This window comes from Pollicipes pollicipes, unplaced genomic scaffold (genome assembly GCF_011947565.3).
Source record: "Pollicipes pollicipes isolate AB1234 unplaced genomic scaffold, Ppol_2.1 Scaffold_2555;HRSCAF=2994_pilon_pilon_pilon, whole genome shotgun sequence".
Lineage (NCBI taxonomy): Eukaryota > Metazoa > Arthropoda > Thecostraca > Pollicipedomorpha > Pollicipedidae > Pollicipes > Pollicipes pollicipes.
In genome coordinates this window covers 45,342,434-45,364,529 of record NW_023596136.1, presented here as the reverse complement: position 1 = coordinate 45,364,529, position 22,096 = coordinate 45,342,434, and the positions used below count along the sequence as shown (strand labels likewise).

Below are 22,096 nucleotides of genomic sequence, written 5' to 3'. Positions count from 1 at the left end.
AAACCGCCTGGAGGGCAATGGAGTCGCAGAACAAACCAGGTTCTCATAACGTGGCTTTATTCCAGCCATTCTTTCAGGTACATGCAGAGTTGTGGTGTCACTGACCCGACGTCTGAACACTGGTCGATGACCTGGAAAGATAAACACTGGGTAACCGCGCCGTCTGCAACCAAAGCAAAACATCTGAGAGAAAGCTCCGTAGGTTGATTAACCAAGACTGAGATGATAGTAACACTACGAACGTGGCATGTCGTGGGCATCACCCATACACAAAAACGCTTCGTATCCTTGATAATGATTTGGGCTTTGGTGCGCACCGACTGCAATGGTTATACGACGCCCATGCTTGATATCCTTCGTGTTGCGGGTACACCGCTGGGAGCAAGGATAGAGAGCGCGCCGGGATGGTCCGCCGCCACACAAATACACTTCATTCACGAGGCCTCCCACTGCAGCGGCGCCTCTCACCGGACATATACCGCAGGGGGTTTTGATGAGGCCGACAGGTGGCAGCAGCGTCTGCGTGGCGCGGTACAGCTTGAGCTGGTCCTCCGAGCCGCTGCCTGCCTGCAGCCGCCGCTCCACCTTCCCATCGTAGATGAGCGTGTCGAGGATCTTCTCGATGTCTGGCACGGATAAGCTCACCTGCGCGGCGCAGGAGTGGCTGGGGTCAGGGGTATTGCCGCAGTGGGGAGGGGGGGGGGGAGGGAAGGCAGAGGGAAGGGCTGACCCTCCCCTCTCTGTCGGCAGGCAAGGGGGCAAGAGTATGTTTTGCCCCCCTCCCCCGACCAAAAATGGAGAGGCCCCTTTTTCGTAGCTAGAGGCATTGCAGATGCATGAACCGTATCAAAATTCAGACCAGAGGCCTTTCATAACTGAGCTAGAGTAATAAATCGGGCCCATAAGACCTTTTGCTACATCAAAAACCTCATTCCCTGGGTACTGAAAGCGGTCTTCAAGGTCACCTTTATCAATAAGAAAGCCAATGCTCTAGATCACGATGTCCGATGTTGCCTTGCAGAGGTCACTTTCCTGGCTCGGGAGGCGCCCGTTACAAACTGTAAGGCACTTCAGGTTTAGGACGCAACTTCTTCATTCAGGGGGCCCAATGTCTGAAACGGGAGGCCCCTTTCATGTGCCAGATGGCCGCGGTTCCGGATAAGGATTGGGGTAGCGAGGCCCCTTGGCTCGGTTTGAAGACCCTTTAGTGAAACGTAAGCAGCCTAGTCTAGATTAGGAGGCCCCTTTCTTGAACAGGAGGCTCTGTTTTCGGTTAAAGATGCTCTTTGCTAGATATTCGGAAGGCCCCCATTCTACAACTTTAAACTGGCAGTATTTATTTACCGGGATATGTTATATGCCACAGTTTGATAAGGGAGCAAATGCTTTCGGTGCCCCTCCTCCCTGAATACGACATCGCATAGGAGGCTACCTGTGAGGAGGCCCCATTTTGTCCAGGAGGCCCTCTGGAAAATTCTGCCCCCCCCCCTTCTCAAAATCCGTAGCACCGCCCCTGGCTGGGGTTCATCGGGAGGGGGGGGGGGGGGCACAGCGGTTCCGTTATACGACCACGAGGGGTGTTCAGTGTCCTTTGCTTGAGGCCTCCATGTGTAATGCATGAGCAGGGCACAACAGAATTCGGACACTCGACAAGCGGGCTTCGCTGGAAATAGATGGCATCATTCCCACAAGAGTATAAACAGGCACTTTGCAGCATGCAGCGAGGTATGCTGTTCGTCTACGATGGCAGTTCATGGCAGTTCGTAAGTTCGCTGCCGTTGGTTTCATGATAAATATTTTTTAGAGTACCAACCGAAGGCTTATTCGTTATATGATCGCAAATGTAGAAAGCAAACCAGCTATTTGTTATAATAGTTAAAATAGCCAACAAGCGTCAACCAAGAAGCGTCTTGTTCGGCCGGAAATTAGGTATCGTGAAAACTAATGGAGCCTATATGTCGACCGCTTTCGAGCAAATGAACGCAAATGTTTGGGTAATTATTGGTCCGATTGTTGTCCGATTCGGTGCATTTACTTGGAGGCCCCAGTGAAAGAGCCGTGACGTGTCTGGACCTCATATCCACCTCATATCCACTACATAACATATTTTCGCCGAGGGGTGAAAGCGGACAATTTGCTTATCAAGTAAAAGCATAAGGTGCACGACTAACAATGCTTAGACACCACATCGACGAAACAAGGCCGGTCCTATTCCAGTTGCAGACAATTCGAAGCAGCAGCGATGGCTTCGCTTTCGGCGTCGACACGGCCATTACCAATCTCAGAGAAAGAAAGACCGAAGAACCACTCTGTTGGAGGGCAGGATCCCTGGCTGTTTCGTTTTCGACACGTCGGTTTTAAATGTTGCTTAATCTTGCATGCAAAATGGACCGGCTGCATCAATCAAGGCATCGCATTGCATGAAACATCAATTGTTGCCGACGGAGCATCTAACTATAAACAATAATCATGTTCACCAAAGTTGGTGGATTTCCCCAATGATGAACACCTCCGCTGATTACCCGGCACAGGCCGCCGCTGTTTTAGCAGCCAAAATGGGGGTACCGCTTATAGCCTTGCCCATTTGATAAGACCATGAAAATCATCTAATTCCCTTCAACCATCATTGGAAGCAACGGCCTAGAAGCAAACACCTATGACGTTCGACACGCTAGCTGCACGTTAAAAATAATGCTCATCACAAAGTGCGGCACGTACGGCCGATAGCAAACAACGATGTCAGAGTATGCACAATACATGCCTATTCATACGTTCGACATATCCACTGTATGTGAGATCTTCGGATCAGAAGAGGCGAGTTCGTGCAAACCGCATGGACCGTAAAAAATCAGCCCCAACAACACAGCTTTCACGAGGGCGTTGTGAGACTGGTTGTGAGGAACTAAGGGCAGGCGGCGAAGCAAGGCCGCTGTGCGCAGTTCCCCACGAGATTAACTTAGCTATAGCGTTGTCTTCGTGACGGAAAGGCGCAGCATGTGAACACACCTTAATCCTTCATTATTCCGCTAATCTGCATCAGATCTGCGCGTTCAGCAAGTTTTCTGTGTCGAAAGCAGATGTGGTGTCCTCAGATGTCGTACTTTCTCTTATTTTCACTGTACTCCGCAAACTTAGTGGCAGGTAATATGAAAGAAGCTGGCATTCATGAAAATGAAGATAAAACTCACGTAATTCAATTCCATTCAAACCCGGATGCATACCTGGGATGGCGGGTAAGTTGGCAAAGACAAGTGACGCATCACTTATGACTAAAAGGAAACACGTCTCCATCCCAGGACGGCGCTGCCTGCTCATAATGCAGAACATGGGGCATTTTAGGTGCATCATTTGAATGCGTCGCTACAGCCGTCACATTAGATTTGCATCTTTGCATGGGACGCGTCACCATCACACATAACCTCCCCGGTGACACCTCTCCTACATGCAGCCATAGGGCATATGTCTAACGGCCCCCTTCCCCTTTGATGGTACCGCCGCTGTCGGTAGGCTTTTATGCGTCATATGCACAGTGAATAAAAAGGGTTTGCAAAGACACCGTTCGTGGGATTATTTTGCAGCACAAAACTGTCGAAAGAAAAACACAATTTTAACAGGCTGTTAATGCCCAACATGAAGGCCGCAACGGATCACATAAAGTCAGCATCTTCATCTCTAGCAGGATCTCAATCTGCACTTCGTCATCGATAGGGCATAAACCACGGTGTTGGGAACTGCCAATTACTTTGAATGATAAATGTGTCATCGATGCAACATGTTACAACACTGCTTCTGCCTCCAACCGTGCACACTTCAATAACATGTGTTCACTTCTTCTCGCAAGCAAAAGTTTTCTCCCCCCCCCCCCTTATATCTGGTTCGTCAGCCAGTAGGTAACGTGCGTGGTACCAGACGCTGAAAATCGATGACAATTCCCAGCAGCGCTGCACTGCGTGAATCTTTCCTCGGGTGAAACAAACATTTTTCTTTCATGCACAAACAAAGCGCTTAATAACGAACCCCACGGTTTTGCTACTCCCAGTCATAAAAGTCCTCGCCTAGCAGGAGCGCAACCACTTCGATATCATTGAACGCACATCCAACAGCTTGACACAAGTTCTGCTCCAGTCGGTGTTCAGAATAAAAGCATGGCGCAATGCCACCTGAAGGCAAAGTACCAAATGCGCCCGTGGTTCAGATGCAATGAACCACCAACAATTCCATCCTGCAAAACAGTGACGCTGCCATACGTGTCCATTGCATTTCTTCTCGGAATTTAGATTAGAGGGAAATGATACGATCAGCGGAACCCTTGCTGATGCTGCAGACATATGACGACGACTCGATCTGGTTCACCCTGAACTGCATGAAGCTGAGCGCCGAGAAATACTGCGGCTTCGGTCTCACCAAACCGGGCCTTTCCGCCGGCAAGACGAAGAACATGTTCAACTCGGACATCTACACGGCCCACGGCGACACAGTCGACGACAGGTGCGGCGAAACTAACGGCCGCAGACGCAGCGGCGGGCTGGACCAATGCGGCAGATCGGTGTGTCGAGGGCAGATGTAACGGTGTTTGCATTGCAGTCCCGGTCGCCATCGGGTGACGGCGGCAGATGCATGTGTTTGCTTCATCGTATGTTTACGTGCTATTCAGAACTTTTGTTTTTCAATGCTGTGAATGGATCATTCATCACGTCAGCACCCAAAAATAAAAATCTGAAGACATGTAGAAATATCTTCCCTCGATCACTCACGTTTCAAGAACCGCAATATTTGGCATCTATCGGCTATCAAAGTTGGCGTATCAGCCCAAAAAGCCCGTTGCCACCCATAACGTCAATGCGTACGCAGACCGCCGCAAAAATTGCCTGATGACAAGCGCTGAGCACCGTCCGCTCCACTGGGCCGACTGCGCCACCGCAACCCGCGCCGACAGGTTCGGCGACTCCATCACCAACAAGCGCTGAGCATCGTCCGCCCCACTGGCCGACTGGGCCACCGCAACCCGCGCCGACAGGTTCGGCGACTCCATCACCAACAAGCGCTGAGCACCGTCCGCTCCACTGGGCCGACTGGCCACCGCAACCCGCGCCGACAGGTTCGGCGACTCCATCACCAACAAGCCGCGGAAGGACAGCAAGACGAGCATCGTCTGCGACCACTGCGGCCTGCACGACGACGGCGAGATCCACGCCACCTTCTACCGCAACCTGACCACGGGGCGACGAACAGGACGTCGCTATCACCAACCAGACGTACCGCATCATCTGGGCCATCGGGCCGCTCAAGGACGGCGACATCGACTATCACACCCTGCGGCCGCAGAAGGACTACCAGTACCGGTGAGCGGACGCACTGCTCGTGGTGAGGTCAGACTGGGCTGCGACCACGGAAGGACTACCAGTACCGGTGAGCGGACGCACTGCTCGTGGTGAGGTCAGACTGGGCTGCGACCACGGAAGGACTACCAGTACCGGTGAGCGGACGCACGGCGCGTGGTGACGTCAAGCTGGGGTGCGACGGTGCTGTTTCGGGACACATCTTCGTTTACGAATGCTGTGCTGAGTGCACGACGATCAGTGAAAATGCTGAACCGGCTGACAGGCTTGGCATTTTCACTGATCTCCGATACGGATAAAAGTGAAGACAAGTCACGAATTCAAAACCCCGCGCAGCATCCATGCGACTGAAGTCCACCACTGGTGATAACGGTGATGGGACGCATAAAATCCGCCTGCCGGCTTCCTAGACACACAAGTTTGGATTGCTTCTTTGGATAGCAATGTTGCAGGGCGCATGAGCCCAGAACATCGCGTTCCGAGTGTACAGTCAGGCATGAGAACGGCACAGTAGAACGCAACATCTGTCGAAACAGCCGGCGTCATCAGCCAACGCGTGAACAACGAGTGTCTTGGTTCTGAACAGCTCGCGACCCACTTCATGCACATCGCCTGACCGCCGCCGGCCTCATTCCAGATATGCCAACTTCCTGGAGCCGGACCTGACCGTGGTGCCCGAGTTCAAAGACAACATCAAATCGGAGGCAGCGCGCACCGTGCAGACCGTGCTCGTGGCGGCCCTGGCCGGGGCTCTGCTCACGCTCGCGCTGCGCTAACGGCGGGTGCGCGAGCCTCGCCGCCCGGCGGGGAGGCTGCCGGCGGGAAGCGCGGGCGGGAGGCTGCCGGCGGGAGGCGTGGGCGGGAGGCGCGGGCGGGAGGCTGCCGGCGGGAGGCCACAGCGCATGTGGCGGCGGGGCCTGAGAGCAAGGAGGCCGGGCATCGCGGCACGACAGGCCGACAGGTGCCCTTCAATTGAACCCCACGACAGAATACGGGGAGAGCTGCGTTGGAAGGGTAGGGCGGCTGTTTATGTTGTGGTGGCCGACGCGGGCTGGCTGGTTGCCCCCCCCCCCCCCCCCCCCTCCTTCTCAGCGTGCATACAAGCAGCTTTGGCGTGACTGTGCCTCCAACCGGGAGGATCTGTCGCTGCCAGCACAGGCACGGCAGACGCGCACATAGCACGGTTTGTCAGCGGCTGCCGGCATGCACGGACTGAAACGTGGCATGTGCCCAATTCATGACTGTAGGCTCATATATGGAAGACAGGAATCTAAATACAGTGGACGGGTTTCAACACCAATTCTTCTCGTACCACTTTAACAGTTAATTAATCGCTTTAGTGGCGAGCAATATAGAGTATCCATGAGCTGAAATGGCTAGCCTCGCCATGGAGCTTCAACCTACATATCCCAAAACAAGAGAACGAAACAGTTCAAAACTGACAGTAGCGGGATCGAAATCCGACATGATGAGCTTTTGCGGACACTGAACATGTTACAAGTGGCCTGAAAGCGCAAAGAAGATTTTCCGCGAGCGACCAAAAAGGTGGCACAAAAGGGAGCGTTAACGACAAGCTTGTGACACGATGGACCCTTTCACCACCTCCGTGATCATTCCTGTTTCTGTACCATGAACGACGACACAGAGCATCAATCAGCATGCACTCCTCACCTAATCATTGCCAGGTGAGCCGAGCACGACCTCGCGACGAGATGAGCCTCACGATAGTACGTCTCACTCAGGACAATCACACGTGTCCAGGAAGCAGGCGAGGGACGAGCCGCCTTCGGCCTCGGCTTCGCCGCGAAGCCAATGCCTTTCCAATCCGTTTCGCACCATTTGAACCGATCGGCTCTGGCTTCGGCTTCGAACATTCTGAATTATTGCTCCGGCTTAGGTTCAAACTACTCGCTTTGGTTATGATTGTGACTTTTCCACTGCATTTGAGACTTTACTTCGCAAAAATAGTCTTGCTTGTACCCTCACCCCAATATACCAAACAACACGTCACGGCGGCGACGCACACAACGCTATCAGCTGGCCATTTTCAGGACCAATCAACACCAGCCACGGCCGGAGAAATGGCTGTTCGAAACGTGTGTTTTGGTCAACATAAAAGAAAAGGACATTATTATCCCTCATCCGTAATGCTAAAACACTGTCTAAATAATTCAGCAAAAACCTTGTGGTATTTACTGATCCCATGCCGTTTTGGAGGATGCCAAAATGGTTTGGCTCCGCAGAATAATGCTTAACACAAGATTCGGCTTCAGCTTTGGCCTTGTGGCTTTAAACTGGTGGGTTTGGCTCAGGCATCGCGTTGCCAATTTCGAAGCCGCAAACTTCCGCTTCAGCTTCTCGTAAATAAAGTCGAAGAAGCTGGGTTCGGATTCGACATTGTGTTTAAAAGAAATGTAACTACTGGCGTGGACTTTGGCTTTGCAGCTCCAAAATTTCAAGTCAGCGACTTTGGCTTCCACTTCCGCTTCGCGTTATTGTGTTGTATTTTATTGAACTTTAAGGTCATTCTGCCTTATTGGGCTATTCTTAGACTTTCATCAACAGATGCATTGACAGTTACAATGCAGCAAGCATCAGCACGGCGCAGGGAGATATAACCAAAATGTTAAAATATCAGGTACTTTGAAAATGTCATGGACACGGGTCTTGCAAGTAGAAAGGGGCAAGTCCGCAATGTTGTTACTGATGACGCGCTCGCTGGACATGCGTTCAGCTCGGTAGGCATATGCTCGCTTCCCATGGTTGTTCCTGGGGCGAGGCGGATACAAATGACAAGACTGATGTGTGCCGCGCTCCGTGTTTTGACGGCTGGAGAGCTGGGAGGGTGAGGTCTCCGGCCGCCAGTTGCTCAGTGCGTTATTTTAAAGGCACACGCCGAAGAAGTCAATCAATGAGCCTTGAGCAGTAAGCCAGCCAAACCGTCGTGGACCATCCGGCACATGGTCAAATTTACGTCGTACCGGGATGATCCTAGCTGCGAAGATAAACACGTTCTGCAATTTTGCAACAGTCGTGCTGTTCGCGCCCGCATATACCTGAGCCCAATAACAGATGTGTGAGAGCACACGTGACAATAATGCATGGCAAAACATCGGAAGGTAACAAGTGTTTAGCATTTAGGAAAACGACAAAAGATGCCAAAACAACGCCTAGCTACATGGCTCACGTGCAGTTCCCAGGGAAATGCAGGATCTTTAATCACACCTAAATGTTTGGCACTACCTGGTCATCGGAGAGGCTTATCAATTGACACATGACGACGGGTGGATCATGATCTGGCTGAGTTGGCGCCTCTCTCCGCAAAGTAAGGGATCCGTCTTACCAGCGTCAATCATCATGCCATATTGAAGAAACCACGTGTACATTGTGTCCAAAACCATCTCCAAATATTGCCTGAGACCTGACAGCCTGCTAAGGCTCCAGTGGTGGCAATCTGCGCGTAGTCAGGGTAACGGGCTACTGCTACGCAGAAGCCGTTGATTTCAGATGGTATATGAAGAGTGGGACCATTACTGATTATGTCAAATAACAAGGAGCGAGGTGGGAGCCCTGAAATGTCAATAGTGGTGTTTATGGTCTAGAAAACGTTTCTATCACTCTCACTTCCTTTGCATGCTCCTCCAGATGGTTCTCAAACCAGCCGTTGGAAATCTAGAGTAGCTGCGTCATGGGGCTTTACGACGCATTCAGCTGATGAGGTTATATGGCGCCTGCCTCTCATCCAGGCAGGAAAAGCGGGCACCACGTTTGGGGCAATGGGATCTTCGTTAGAAAAGTAGTGTGATCCATCACTCCGCATCAAACCAGCGGCCCGGGTCTGTAAGCATAAGAAGCGTCACTTCGAATCATTGCTCTGGCTCCGGATTTCGGCTTCACAGCCAGACGCCTGGCTTCGTCCCCATGCTTGCCAGAAGGAGGGCTTCTGCATGATTCCGCCACCACTACCTCAACACCCCATCCACCACCGTCTGACCCTGTGGCAAGCAAGCAAACAGCAGGAGTTCTCCGTTCTCCCCATCCCTCACCCCCCCCCCCCCCAAGTCACGCACCTTGCTGATGCCCAGCTCGGAAATGTAGTTGGCGATCTCCTTGGAGGACGCGCAGGAGAGGTTACGCACGGCCATCGGGCCGTCCGAGCTGGCCAGCGCCTGGTCAGCGCGCTGGAGCAGGAACTTGTAGCACTGCTGGTTCAGCACCTCGACGAACTCGGACTCGAAGTCCTGGTCCGAGTACCAGGCGCCGCCCGTCACCGACTGGTCCGGCTCGATGTCGTACAGCATGTACACCTTCTTCCGGGACGCCTGCCGACGACGGCGTAGAATGTGATCAGAATGGCCCCGGGTTCGATTCTCGACTGATACGTATTTCAACGATTCCCAACGCGACGACCAGCGCAAACGCGTACCAGGAACCTAGGAATGCACATAGACACAATAATGACCTATTTGGCAGCGTGGTAAGAGAAGTGCCCTGCCCGAAGACCACAACCTTCATCATGGCCTGCCAGCATTTAGTGCTGGTCTGCCAAAAGACGCTCCTGACTCAATTTATCTCAGAATGAGCCGAAAGTTTCACTTAAAAGCCGTTCTCCAGCCCCACACACTTCGAACACCAGCACTAATGCCACTGTTGCGGTTCGTCTGCGGTCGTGACGCTATGGTTCAAAACGCCGCCGTAATGAGGTCGCCAGCTGATCGTGCTCAATTCCCATTGGGCCAGTGTCAGATCAAAGCTGGCAAAGCGACATGTGGCAGCGTAAAGACAACAAAACAACTGAACACGAATGATGCGAAGCGAATCGAGAGCATGCGCGCTGACCACCAAAGGAAAAACGATTTTTTACTAGGGCGAATCCTTCTAAACGGATAATCGTGGCTGTGGAAACGAACAGGTACGGTGGCTTATCGTACGACGTCTTGCACGTTACAAAATGTTTAATGCGGTTCTCTTGACCTTAGTCATTGTTGAATAGATACAAAGTGATAAAAATATGCATACACAAACCCACACCCACGCCCACGCCCACGCCCACGCCCACGCCCACGCCCACGCCCACGCCCACGCCACGCGCGCGCACGCACGCACGCACGCACGCACGCACGCACGCACGCACGCACACACACACACACACACACACACACACACACACACACACACACACACACACACACACACACACACACACACACACACACACAATATATATATATATATATATATATATATATATATATATATACATATGCTCATGTTTCCGCTACTACTCTTTAGTGAAAGAGTGCATGGATAAACGGTGAATCCGAGCAGCTGAATCCAACACATTCACCAGTTCACCCACGGAACGTCTCCAGGTTGGCAAGATCTCGTCTGTGTCCGTGTTTTCCGAAGACGTGTCGCATGCGCTGGCAGCTTGAAACGGTGCTACCGATGATGACATTGCACACCAGCCTTTCAGCATGACTTGAATTCACTGCTGGTCCCTGTGCTATTTCAACAAAGACTTATTGTTGAAATATCAACATACACTCGTCTTTTTCATCTTGCCTTAATCCAGCTAGGAATGCAGGTAATAGAGCTGCTCTTGTGTGTATTCAATGTTCCTCACAACTACACCCAAGGGGAGTGTTCCACATTTGCATGGAGTTTTGAACTGAAATGGCCATCTTGGAGATCATTCGGTGCAGGTACCCGGTCCTTCGCTTCTTAAGACCTAAGCCCCTCTAGTTTCTGGGCTGTACGCCCGCAAAAATGTGCCGACTTATTCGGGGAGACTATTTCAAGGTCAGCCAGCCATCCATTACGATACAATAACGTCATTCAAACTAGGTCATTCTATAAGCAATGCGGAAATCAAAGTCAAGACAAAGATACTTGTCGATTCGTTCACATTTGGCCCTAGTGAGCACGATTTCAAGATATAACAGCCGTCAATTGGCTCTCAATAAATTACATGCGAGGTGGGATAACATAATAAAACAATGACCACTGAGAAACATATTTGCTCTGAACAGGGAAACAATGAGGTCTACAGCAGTCCTCCACTTAAAAGTATATCAATACTTCAGTGAGCTCAATTCGTCATATCTGATGCTTGCTTCAATATCTTAAAATGTGAAGCATTCCCTTTAACGATCAAGACAACAAACTCTCAGGTAATTTACAAAGGAACCCTGCACACTGATAAAAGTGGAGTTGAGAGATGATAAACATCATGTAAAACGATCAAAATATATTTCGTAACAGATCTCAACTGAATCCTATCAAATCTCACGACGCATCAAAACTATACAAGGTTGATACATTACGTTCTTACCGCGACTGATGTCACCGACTTGATGAGCTTCTTCCCCTCCATGTTTTTCAATAGCTTGTTCAGTTGCGTCATACCCAGATTCGACTTGAAGCGTATGTCTCGGATCCATATTCCCTGAAACCGCATGGACTGTTCGAACGGATGGGCAGAGCGCACGACCACGTATACAACGCAGATGGCACGGGCTGATGGAGCATTTACTTAAGAAAAGCAAAGCAATCCAATCGACCCTAGCCGCGACACTGGCCTTTTATGTAGATGTTGGGGCCTAACAGAGGAACGAGACATTATGTGCCGTAAGCAGACTGCTCGCAATACTCGGATTGTTGATCAGAGTAACACCACAACTTTCGGACTATCTGACGTTGTCCCCGACCACAAGTGGAACAGCATTGAGGAATGTTTATAATGCTACCGACATAACTCAGCTAACCCGATCGAGCCGGCAACGATTAAGTCCTCCGCACACATGTCCCACAATTGTCAAAACATGACACTGGCCACGGCAGAAAGGGCTGCCGACGACACCAACATGAGGAGCAAAACGAATGCGAAAGCGCTGATCTTGCCTTGTTACCAGCCTCCTCTATAATTCCGTACACAATCTTCTCTTCTGCATCTCCGCCTCTCGCCCTGCTAGTGCCTTTCAGGCGATATATCAACTCCGTGCCCTGCTTGAAAAGGTCGATGTGCCCCTGAAAACATCACACTTCTCGTAGCTATAGGAAACAAAATAATCAGCATACACTGAATGATGACGAACATCTGCAGGTCACCTTTACACAGCAATCATGTATTCCTACCACACCATACCGCTTACCCATTCGTAGTGCCTTACCAGGAAAAGCGCTGATGCTCAAGCAAATTCCCTGAACGAGCTTCTATTCCTTTTAAAGCAACCTAATACACACGGGCTATCACATAAGCACAAAGCGTTACTTTCCATGCGTCAACCAAATGTCATCGCACAGTAAAACAAATACATACCGCAGCTAGGAGGTTATTGACGGCAGAAACTCGTTCCTTCTGTTCCAGCTGCGGGTTGTCGTTCTGTATTATTTTATCGGAGATGCCTTTGGGGTATTGACGACACAGCTCCATGATTCTGTAGACAAGCGCCTTGTCAAACGCAAAACAACATGCCTGATGAAACAGACCTGGCATTAATGTCCTTCACGTATATAGTTACCATGACGACAGTAAAACTGGCACCACGAGCCAGTCGATTGGTGCCGTAGCCTGATTGATGTTACGATTAAAATTTTCATGGGAGGTATGAATGACATCATAATTTTAAGCGATTATGATCGAGTCGAATTTGGTGAGTATATAAGCGAAGGGATAGCAAAACTGATGTCCAGACTTACATAAAAACTGCCATGATACGAAAGATACGTCCATTTAGCGAAGGTTGGGTTCAGCTTATTTAGTTTGGTTCAACTGGTCCAGCCTGGGTTGTGTAAACCTAAGTATCGACCACTAGCACTTGAGGAGTTATCAGCGTATGCCTACCTTCCGGCCAGCATTCCAGCCATGGCACAGGTCATCACGCAGGGCAACAGGTACCTTAAGGTTAGGTCAAGCTTGGCAATCTGTATGCTTACTCAGTTATAATTGTTTTATTTGACCTCTATCACTGATAATGAACACAAAACTACTTTTGTCCACTGCAATCCTGCAAGTGAATGAAGAACTCGCACTCTAGAGCAAATGACTTGGATATGGACTTGGATTCAAATCCAATGTCCAAGGACTCAGAACCAGACTGACTCATGAATCACGAAAATGGCTGATCTCAGACTTGCCACTGGGCTCATGCAGTGTGACGAGGGTGGATTGGTGACCTGGACTTGACACAAGATGTACAGACTTGGAATCATACTTATGTTCTTAGAGGATATGATTGTGTACAATTTGGATAAGCATCATGCATAATATGGGCAGATAGAGTTCCCTACAGACAGGGGGCACACACAAAGTACATTGTTGATCATATCTGATGTTTGTGAAATGTTAGCAGACAAGAAAAGTTTATTGATAAGTGATGAAACATTTTTTCACAGGTAGTCTTTTTACAAGTAATACTATAAATAGACATTTCAATTGTGCCCTTCAGCATAATGGGCACAAAATGCTCATGGTAGCCAATGCACCCTGCAACACAAATAAACAATGACAATGATAACTGCCCTTGTCACACTAAATTTCTGCCAAACCTGAGCGCTGAACTTTTCACTGTAACAACATGTGAATGTCATGCTGCAATGTTGCAATATTACCCATTTACAGCTTGCATATACATGCCTAGTGAATCCTGTGCTACAAATCTTACATAATTCCCACTTATTTCTGAAAACTGTATTAAGTTAAACCAGCACTCAGGCAGACCTTGATGAAAAGGGCACAATGACCTGGTCAAGCCCAGTCTCCCAACAACAGTGTTGTTGAGAGACTGGGCTTGATTACAATGTTGATTATTCATGGAAAAAAACAAAGCAACCCCTGGTTTTGCTCCTTACCCTGTACCTAGCATGGCACCATGATTTTGAGCTGGGTGTGGTGGTGGGATTTTCAAGGGGGCATCCTGGACAAAATGGGACTTCCTAACAGGGATTCCTCCTGTGCTCTGCCATATTTCAAGGGGAGGGGTACTGAGAGCATGTGCCCCTTTATCAAACTGCTGCATGCATTTTATCAAAGTAAACAAATGTTGACATAAAACCCAAGAATGAGGGCTTTCTTATCATTCAGCAAAGGAAACTAGCAACTGAAAATAGGGCCATCTGATGCACAGAGGGGCCCAAAATCTGGAACAGAATGTTATCCAATTCATGAAGGAGGCCTCCAAATTCAGCCAAAGAGCCACATTTTTGCAAAGCAGGGCATCATGATCTGGAAACATGGCATATGATGCATAAAAAATGCATCCTGTTCCAAAAATTGGGCATCCTGAAAAAGAGTGTGCCTCCTAACTGCCCAGAATGCGGCCCCCTAGTTACAATGTGGGCCTCTTGTACCAAAAAGGGGCCTTATGATCCAAGGCATGGGCTACTGTGTTGGCAAAAGTGACCTCTAATAAAAAATGGACCTCTTGATGTAGAGAAAGGTCTTCTGGGCCCAATTCACTGCCTAGCTCAGCCATGAAGGCTCACTTGACCTGCTTGTTTGTAATCTATGGAAAGTTGGAAAACATTTGGTTTGAGAGAAACAGGCCTCTCACAACATTTTTTGGGAAAACATTTTTGTCCCTACCATCAGGCAAATAGGCAATTGCCCCCTTTACCCCATCTATGCCCCCCCCTCCCCCCCACTGACCTGCTCCTGCACATCACAAACATCTCATGCTATATTTGATCTGACCAATGAAATATGCTTTGAGAATATCCACTCATAGGAGCACAAGCTTGAAGATCCAAATTTATAATAAAATAGAACCATGCTGATAATATGGAACTTACCTCTCTTCAATAGGTCCCAGGCCTGGTTCAGGATCCTGAGCCTTGTTGCCACTGCTTGTTGATGCCATGATTAATCCTGAATCTGAAAAGCCAAGCAGTGAGCATGGACATAACATCAACAAGAACATAGACTGTTCTAATGAAAACAAATTTGACCACCAAAATAACCATTTTACATGTCAGAAGAAAACTAAACATATGACTATCTGCACAATATTCCATGCAACCTTGTGAGGTCTCATCTTAATTACTTCCTCCAGGCAGCAGAACCTTTCATGCAGCATGACTGTGTTTTGATGCTTCTCGCAGAATAGCAATCCTCTTGTCATGGAAGATCAGCATCCCTCATATAAAGCAAGGCTCAGACTACTCAAGATCTGTTAGATAAAAGTCAGGTCACTAGCAATTTTTTTCTAACTAAGCTAGGCAAACAGGCCATACCTAGGTGCAATCCCTCCTCCTGGCCCATCTAAATATGGTCAGGAGTACAAAATAGACCTAAGCATAATCACAGCCCACTCAACCTTAACCTAAAAGTAATGCAATATGAGTGAAAAGACACGCTGAGGAAACACTTCACTGCAGAAACTACGAAGTATCACTAAATGATTCATGACCAATGCCTAAGCACCATTGTAATTTGGTACCTACCCACCAGAGGTAAATGGGGTTTACCTGCACGCAGGCTACACCACCCTGGATGACAGCAACGCGCAGACCAATGTCCTACATACGCCCAAGCACAGACACCCTGTTCCAAAGACTGTATCCTTAACTGTATCTGTATCCGCATACGTATAAGGCCCTGGTCTGATTCCGGGCTTCCCTGTAGTGTCCGGCACTAGAACGACTCTTGTGCGGTATGTTTGTCTACATTTTGAATTAGACAACAGCTGCTGATCAACACTTATTGCTGTTCAGCGCAAACAAGAGGCTTTAATCAAATTAGTTTTTTGAGAATTGATCTGCCTTAGGAATTTATGTTTTTCTTTTTCATAACACCTTCAACCAAATGGTTCAACCAGTCCTTGTTAAAGTCGCAGGCGCCTCGCGAATCTCACCTTAGTTTTCTATCGTTTGTTGACTAGTAGTGGCACCTAGCGTCAGACAACTGAAGCTGTTACTATTAGTCGTGGAGTGTTGTAGGCGGTCGGCCGGCTGTTTTGCAAAGTCGGTGTCAGAATTAGTAATAATGGAGTGAGCCCGGGTAAATCAACCAAACGCATCTCAACGTCATCAGGTAAGTCGAAGTTTTGGGCTTGTAATAAGTAAGCAAGCTGTACTGACGTCCTTCTGTCCGGATGGCCGATGAAAGCCATCAGCTGTTCCACTTGACGTCGCGGGTCTTGTATTTCAGCAGGATGGAGGATGAGCCTGGTTAGGACTGCTTCAGGCAGGGGCTTTCAGACTATAATGCGTTTTAAACCCGTGCACTCGCGTGTAAACGGAGCAGCCTGTTTTGGACCGCCGCTGCTCGAAAGTCGCCTTGTCCAGGCACGACCCAAGCGAAGTTTCGTGCTGTTCGTCAATAAGGGACGGTGCATTGAGCAACCGGGTGCAATGTTTCGAATTTTCGCCTTCGTTGGATCACGCTGGCCATCCAGAGCTTGTCACTGCCTGGTTTGGTTTGGTTTCTAGCAGGGGCGGTAGAACTTCGTTATAGAGGTAGAACTTCGTTAGAGGGTCAGGGGGCAGTTTTTGGGTTATGTGTCATATGACGACGCCATATGGTTAGTCATAAAAATGTTGAGAGGGGGGGGGGGGTTGTCATCTACCCTCTTTGCCATTCCTCTCGCCTAATCCACCGCCCTTAGTTTCCAGTGATTTCTCATCGCTCAAATTTGTTTCGATCAAGGTGACGATTGCCAAGCCCCCCCCCCCCCCCCAATCTCTTAGCCCTCAGAAGATTGGTAGAAGCAGGATTGGGGATTCGGACGGATTCGAAAAGATCTGACTTGTCAAATCCCTTAATCATGAAAGTAATTATTCCAACCTAGAAAATTATGACAGCTGAAGCTTGAAAGCCATCATCTAAATTTTTTGACACATGCACTGTTGTACTCTTGGCTCAAATTGTCTTTAAATAAACCAAATGCGTCGTTACTAGGGTGCTGCATGGGAGCACGCTGACTAAACTGACCCTGCGTTTTATGTCATTTATGCCCCCTCCCCCATTCGCTAACCGATTTAGAAATGCGTCATGGACAGTCACCTGGACAACAGCCAGCCAGAAACCAAGGCGTTGGTTTTATAAGTTGGAGCTCCTCGACTTGGCACTAGTGTTCAGTGCGTCATGTCTTTCCGTGAAATTTCCAGCCCAGTGCTGGGTACAGAAACAAAAGGGAGTGAGATGCGAGGGAATATGACGGCCTGCTTCCTTCCTTTGGGGGGGGGGGGGGGAGCGGGGTTAGTTTGAACATCGTCGGCCGTGTGCCATTGACGTTCGGCCAAGGAAATGTTTTTGCTAGGCCTGCTTTTGGCACTGAGTTAGTGTTGGGCGGCCACCGATGGTATGGTCCCTTGGTTTGAGGTAGGGAGGTAGGTGGAAGGGAAAATCGTTTACCGGGAGCGTCTGTTTTTTCTCAAATACGTATTTACCCATGGATTTTCGACACTTTATGTCGCTCTCGGAGATCTGTTTAAGGCAAAATGAGAGAGTACTTCAGGTAATTGATTTCAAAAGTTAGCAGTTGTAGCGTGTGACGGGCGTCCCGGCTCGAAGCATATAATTTGTCACATTCCTCGTAGGACGTGATCGACGTAAGGAAGGCGATCCAGGACCGAGGATTGCCGTCTGTGGATACGGCCATCTGGGCTGGGGATAGGGCAGGCCGTCACGGCAAATGTGGTATCGAACATGACTAGAGTATAAGCTTTCTTAATGCGAGTTATTTATTTCGCGTTAAAGCGAAAAAGGCTAAAGAAAAAGATAGGAAATAGCAGTGCTCACGATGTGGGCTAAAGCTCGGACCCGTTGTAAAAATGTGTATGCCTGAACATTGTTGCGGTTTGTTCTTCAGGACATCAAGACGTATCAGTGTAGGGTAGCATTGCCTGCATGTTTTAAAGGATATGTTGGTGCTTATAATAAGCCTCAGATTAAGAAAGAAGAATTAAGTCCTTCCAGGTGGAGTTGTAACCATGCTCTTAAAAAATGCAAAGAGCGTTTGATTTCTCTGTTCCATTGTAATTGATTATAGTGTTGGCCAATTTCAGTTTAAACAGAGCAACCCTTAAATTACAACTTTCGGAAAGTTTTGGAGGATACCAAATGTAAAAGGCACGCTGCCTTTCCGTCTGAGCGGTAGACGGGAATGACTATAATGCCCCATTGGCTTGCGTGAGTCCATCCGTGAGGCTGGAACGCGTTTTCTGGGATGCGGGGGGGGGGGGGAAGAGGGACTGGGCGCAGACTGTCCACTTGGCCGTGGGGAACGGTATACAATAGCGTAAACCAAGTGCAGGATCGGTGCTGCTCCCCTTTGACGTTGAAGGGTAAACACGAATGAAAATGCGTGCCTGCCTCCCCTCCAACACATCAAATTCTGGTTACTTGGTCAAATTATGGTTACTATTAAATGACGGTTACTACTAAATTACTATCAGATTGTGAATACCTATCGCATAGAACAACAAACAGACACGCTTGTCCCTTCCATAACGTTTTGGATGCTCGGAGGCTTAAAACTGCAATCGTAATGAACCCTAGCACGTATTGACTTATTGATCCAAAGAACTGGCGCTCAAAGCTCACACCGAATATTGGGAATAGCTGCCTAGCTGGTGACGATAGACGTGCTGCCTGTAGGGAAAGGTGGACCGCTCTTCATTTTGCCGTTACGCCCCTGCCCACGCTGGATGGTGTTACTCTATTTGGCCGTTGAGCGTTCGGTCACACTAAGTGGGATTGAGGGCGCGCCTACACATCCCCCTGCCTTCCCGCTATCGTTTCGGGACCGTAAAGGCCACTCTCTGTAGTTTTCGCCCGAAGTTCACATTTTACAAGCGCATGTGCCCTGCCGTCCCCCATGGCATTCTCATGAGCATGACGCCGCTTGGGGTGACGTCACGGCCACGCACTACTACCGCGTGCCCCGGGCGTGCGAACAGAGGATGACGCACCGTCAGGATGGCGTCTTATTGCGATGACGCACCGCTTCGCTCGCTTCGTCTTCAGGGGAAGGCGCCATCTGATGACGCACGCCCTCCGTCAGCGGGTACGCGCCTAAAGCACCGGGCGGAAAGTCCGCCCGGCGTGTGTACTCCGCTCGGTCCCGCCGCCACTCCTGCTGCTGCCACCCGGCCATGACCATGACTTTGCGCCCGCCGGGAATTCCCCGATCCGGCCGCGGAGGTGGCCGGCTCCGGAAACGCCGCTGCATAGCTCGCGCGTCCTCCGCGCGCCCCTTCGCGGAACGGCCGCGCCACTTCGCAGGTGGCGCCGCGTTCGTCGAAGGCGCCGGCGGCGCGGCGCGGCTGGACGGCGTCGCGTGGCGCGCCGCGCTGCAGCTGGCCGTTCGGCGGAGTGCCAGCCTCGTGAGTGGGGTCAGACCTGGCCAGCTGACCGTGGCCAGACCTGGCCAGCTGACCGTGGCCAGACCTGGTCAGCTGACCGTGGCCAGACCTGGTCAGCTGACCGCGACCAGACCCGGCCAGCTGACCGCGGCCAGACCAGGGCCGATGCCGACTGCTCGCAGCAGGAGGTGTCTCATGCGGCCGCCTACCCCGACGGCCGGCTGGCCAGGTCCCCGCCGCGGTCGGGCGCCGCGAATAGCTGACCAGCGCCGACGGGGGCAGGAGCGGACGGAGCACGTGGTGGATGGTCGCTTCGCTGGGTGGCTGACATCTGTGGTTAATCGGTTATACGGAACGATGCTGCGGTCCGCGCCGCTTGTCAGGTGCTTGATACCGATCAGGTGTCCATCAGCTACTTAATTTCACCGTCTGTTCGCGTTGATCAGTAATTTAGCACCAGAAAGTGGCGTAAATGTGGCCTGTCTTCGGCCGATATGTGCTGATGTACGGCGCAGGTCGCAGCTTCGCTAATGAAAATTGCGGCCGTTGGTTTCAATTCCGGCCGCGCACTCCTTGCTGAGGAAGTGCCATTTTTTTCGCGCTTATGCTGGCATGTTCAATCGTTACACGTCACGGCTGCAGGTGCCTGTTTATCACTGTACGCGTGTCCATGGGTGTCAGGTGGTCATGTTAGGCAAGCGCAGGGAACTCGGCCCTCCGGTCAAATGCAAGTCACGCCACGCCGCCGCGTAAGGCGGTGGCACGCAGCGTCCTATGAAGGTGACGACTGCCACTCCGTTGGCGTTACTGCTGCACAGGCGGCCTGAAACGTGTGATTGGAAGCACTAGGCTGCAAGCAGGCTTGCTTGCACGCGCCGCATCACATGGTCCGGTGCGTTGTTGACGTCACGCGCCGCTAAAAACAGGAAGGCCCGCTAGGTTTGACGTTGCACTGTCCATGTGACCGAGGTGCACAGCTGTTTGCCGGTTTTCTTCGGATGCAGTGCGAAATCTGAGCCGCTGCAGCCATGAATGCGCTGTGCTGACGGCATCGACTTCTCTTAAGATACCTTGCTGTGACAAATTATGCTGGACGATTCCTTCGCTGCACCTGTGACGACGTGTCATTCGCCGCCGACGCGCACCTGTTTCCTCCGCCCCGGCACCCCGAGCGGCAGCTGGAGACGGCCGGGGCGGATTGTCCCGTCGGATCACAATCGGCACACCGGAGGCGTCATTAGTTATTTGGTGAACTTGACGTCTCGGTGTGCGGCGCGGACGCCACCGCCCCGCGCTCGCCTATTCATGGTGGCCCGGACCGCTGGAGGCCGCCGGAAGCGACCCTCGGCGCAGGTGGCGGCCCACAATGGGACGCGTGGGCGTGCGAGAGGTCAACCCGACGGCCGGGCCAGTAAGCTGTTCTGTTGACTGTAGAGGCGGCCGGCCCCGGTCCCGGTCCGGAGCTGTCCGGGGAGTGGTCTCCCGGCCAGCGTAGTGTTGGCCGGCCCCGGTCCGTGGTTTCCTGGGAAGGTGGTCTCAGGACCGGCAGGCTGTTCGCTCTCGCGACTACGCTCCAAAATTGCTCGGATTCAGAGCATGGTTACGCCAGGCAGGTAAATGAATTTCCTCTCCGCAGGAAAAGAAACGATACGATATGACATCTAGTTTTGGAAGCATTGCCTTTCAGATGGTAAATGTGTCACCATCCATCCAATGGCAGTGGTTTTGGAACAACGCTCAGCGATCTCAGCGTCGCCACAAAGTCAGTGCCACACCGCTGGGCGGGGCTGCCGTCGGCTCCATCGGCCCAGCGAGCCGACATCGACACCGCTAACCTTGGCTCGCGTCCAGGCGACCGGTTCCCGAGTCGCCGAGGCCACCCTTCCCGTCGAGTCGCCGAGACCACCCCTCCCGTCGAGTCGCCGAAGCTCCCCTTCCCATCGAGTCGCCGAGACCACCCCTCCCGTTGAGTCGCCGAGGCTACCCTTCCCATCGAGTCGCCGAAACCACCCCTCCCGTTGAGTCGCTGAGCCCCCCCCCCCCCTCCCGTCGAGTCACCGAGGCCATCCTCACGGGGTCGCCGGGGCCATCCTCGCGGGGTCGCCGGGGCCATCCTCCCCCTGCCTTCAAGTCACCGTGTCCCTCTTCCCACCGCTACCCTGTGGTCACGCTACTGGGGAGAGTAGGTGTTGAAGGCTAGCACGGTGGGATAAATTAACAGCCGCTTCTGCTATTACCTGGACTAAGAAATATACAACTTTGTGGTAGTATCAAGCGTTATTAAGGTTTTAGCATAGTGCTCGTCTTTTTTCTTTTGCTTCTAGCAGTCCAAAGTGCACCGACAGTTCACGATTGCTAATACACTGACTCGATGTCAATAGCGGTGATGTGTAATTGACTCTGGTGTCATGGTATATGTGCACGGTGATCCACGTCAGCAGGGAATGACA

At 50.9% G+C, this 22,096-nt stretch overlaps 1 protein-coding gene and 1 long non-coding RNA gene across 2 annotated transcripts; one reads left to right on the top strand and one right to left on the bottom strand.

Moving 5' to 3' along the window:
* Positions 1 to 43: 43 nt before the first annotated feature.
* LOC119105492 (DNA-directed RNA polymerase III subunit RPC6) lies at positions 44 to 15,945 on the bottom strand. Its single transcript, XM_037228961.1, has 8 exons — positions 15,807 to 15,945; positions 15,132 to 15,213; positions 12,661 to 12,778; positions 12,243 to 12,368; positions 11,674 to 11,787; positions 9,410 to 9,661; positions 469 to 645; positions 44 to 131 (listed from the first exon to the last, which is right to left on the bottom strand). Exons 1-8 carry the CDS (start codon positions 15,922 to 15,924, stop codon positions 57 to 59), a joined length of 1,062 nt encoding a protein of 353 aa, XP_037084856.1. The 5' UTR covers positions 15,925 to 15,945; the 3' UTR covers positions 44 to 56.
* Positions 2,905 to 4,962, top strand: LOC119105503 (uncharacterized). Its single transcript, XR_005095051.1, has 3 exons — positions 2,905 to 3,233; positions 4,325 to 4,488; positions 4,937 to 4,962. It is a non-coding gene; the product is annotated as an uncharacterized LOC119105503 (long non-coding RNA).
* Positions 15,946 to 22,096: the final 6,151 nt, after the last annotated feature.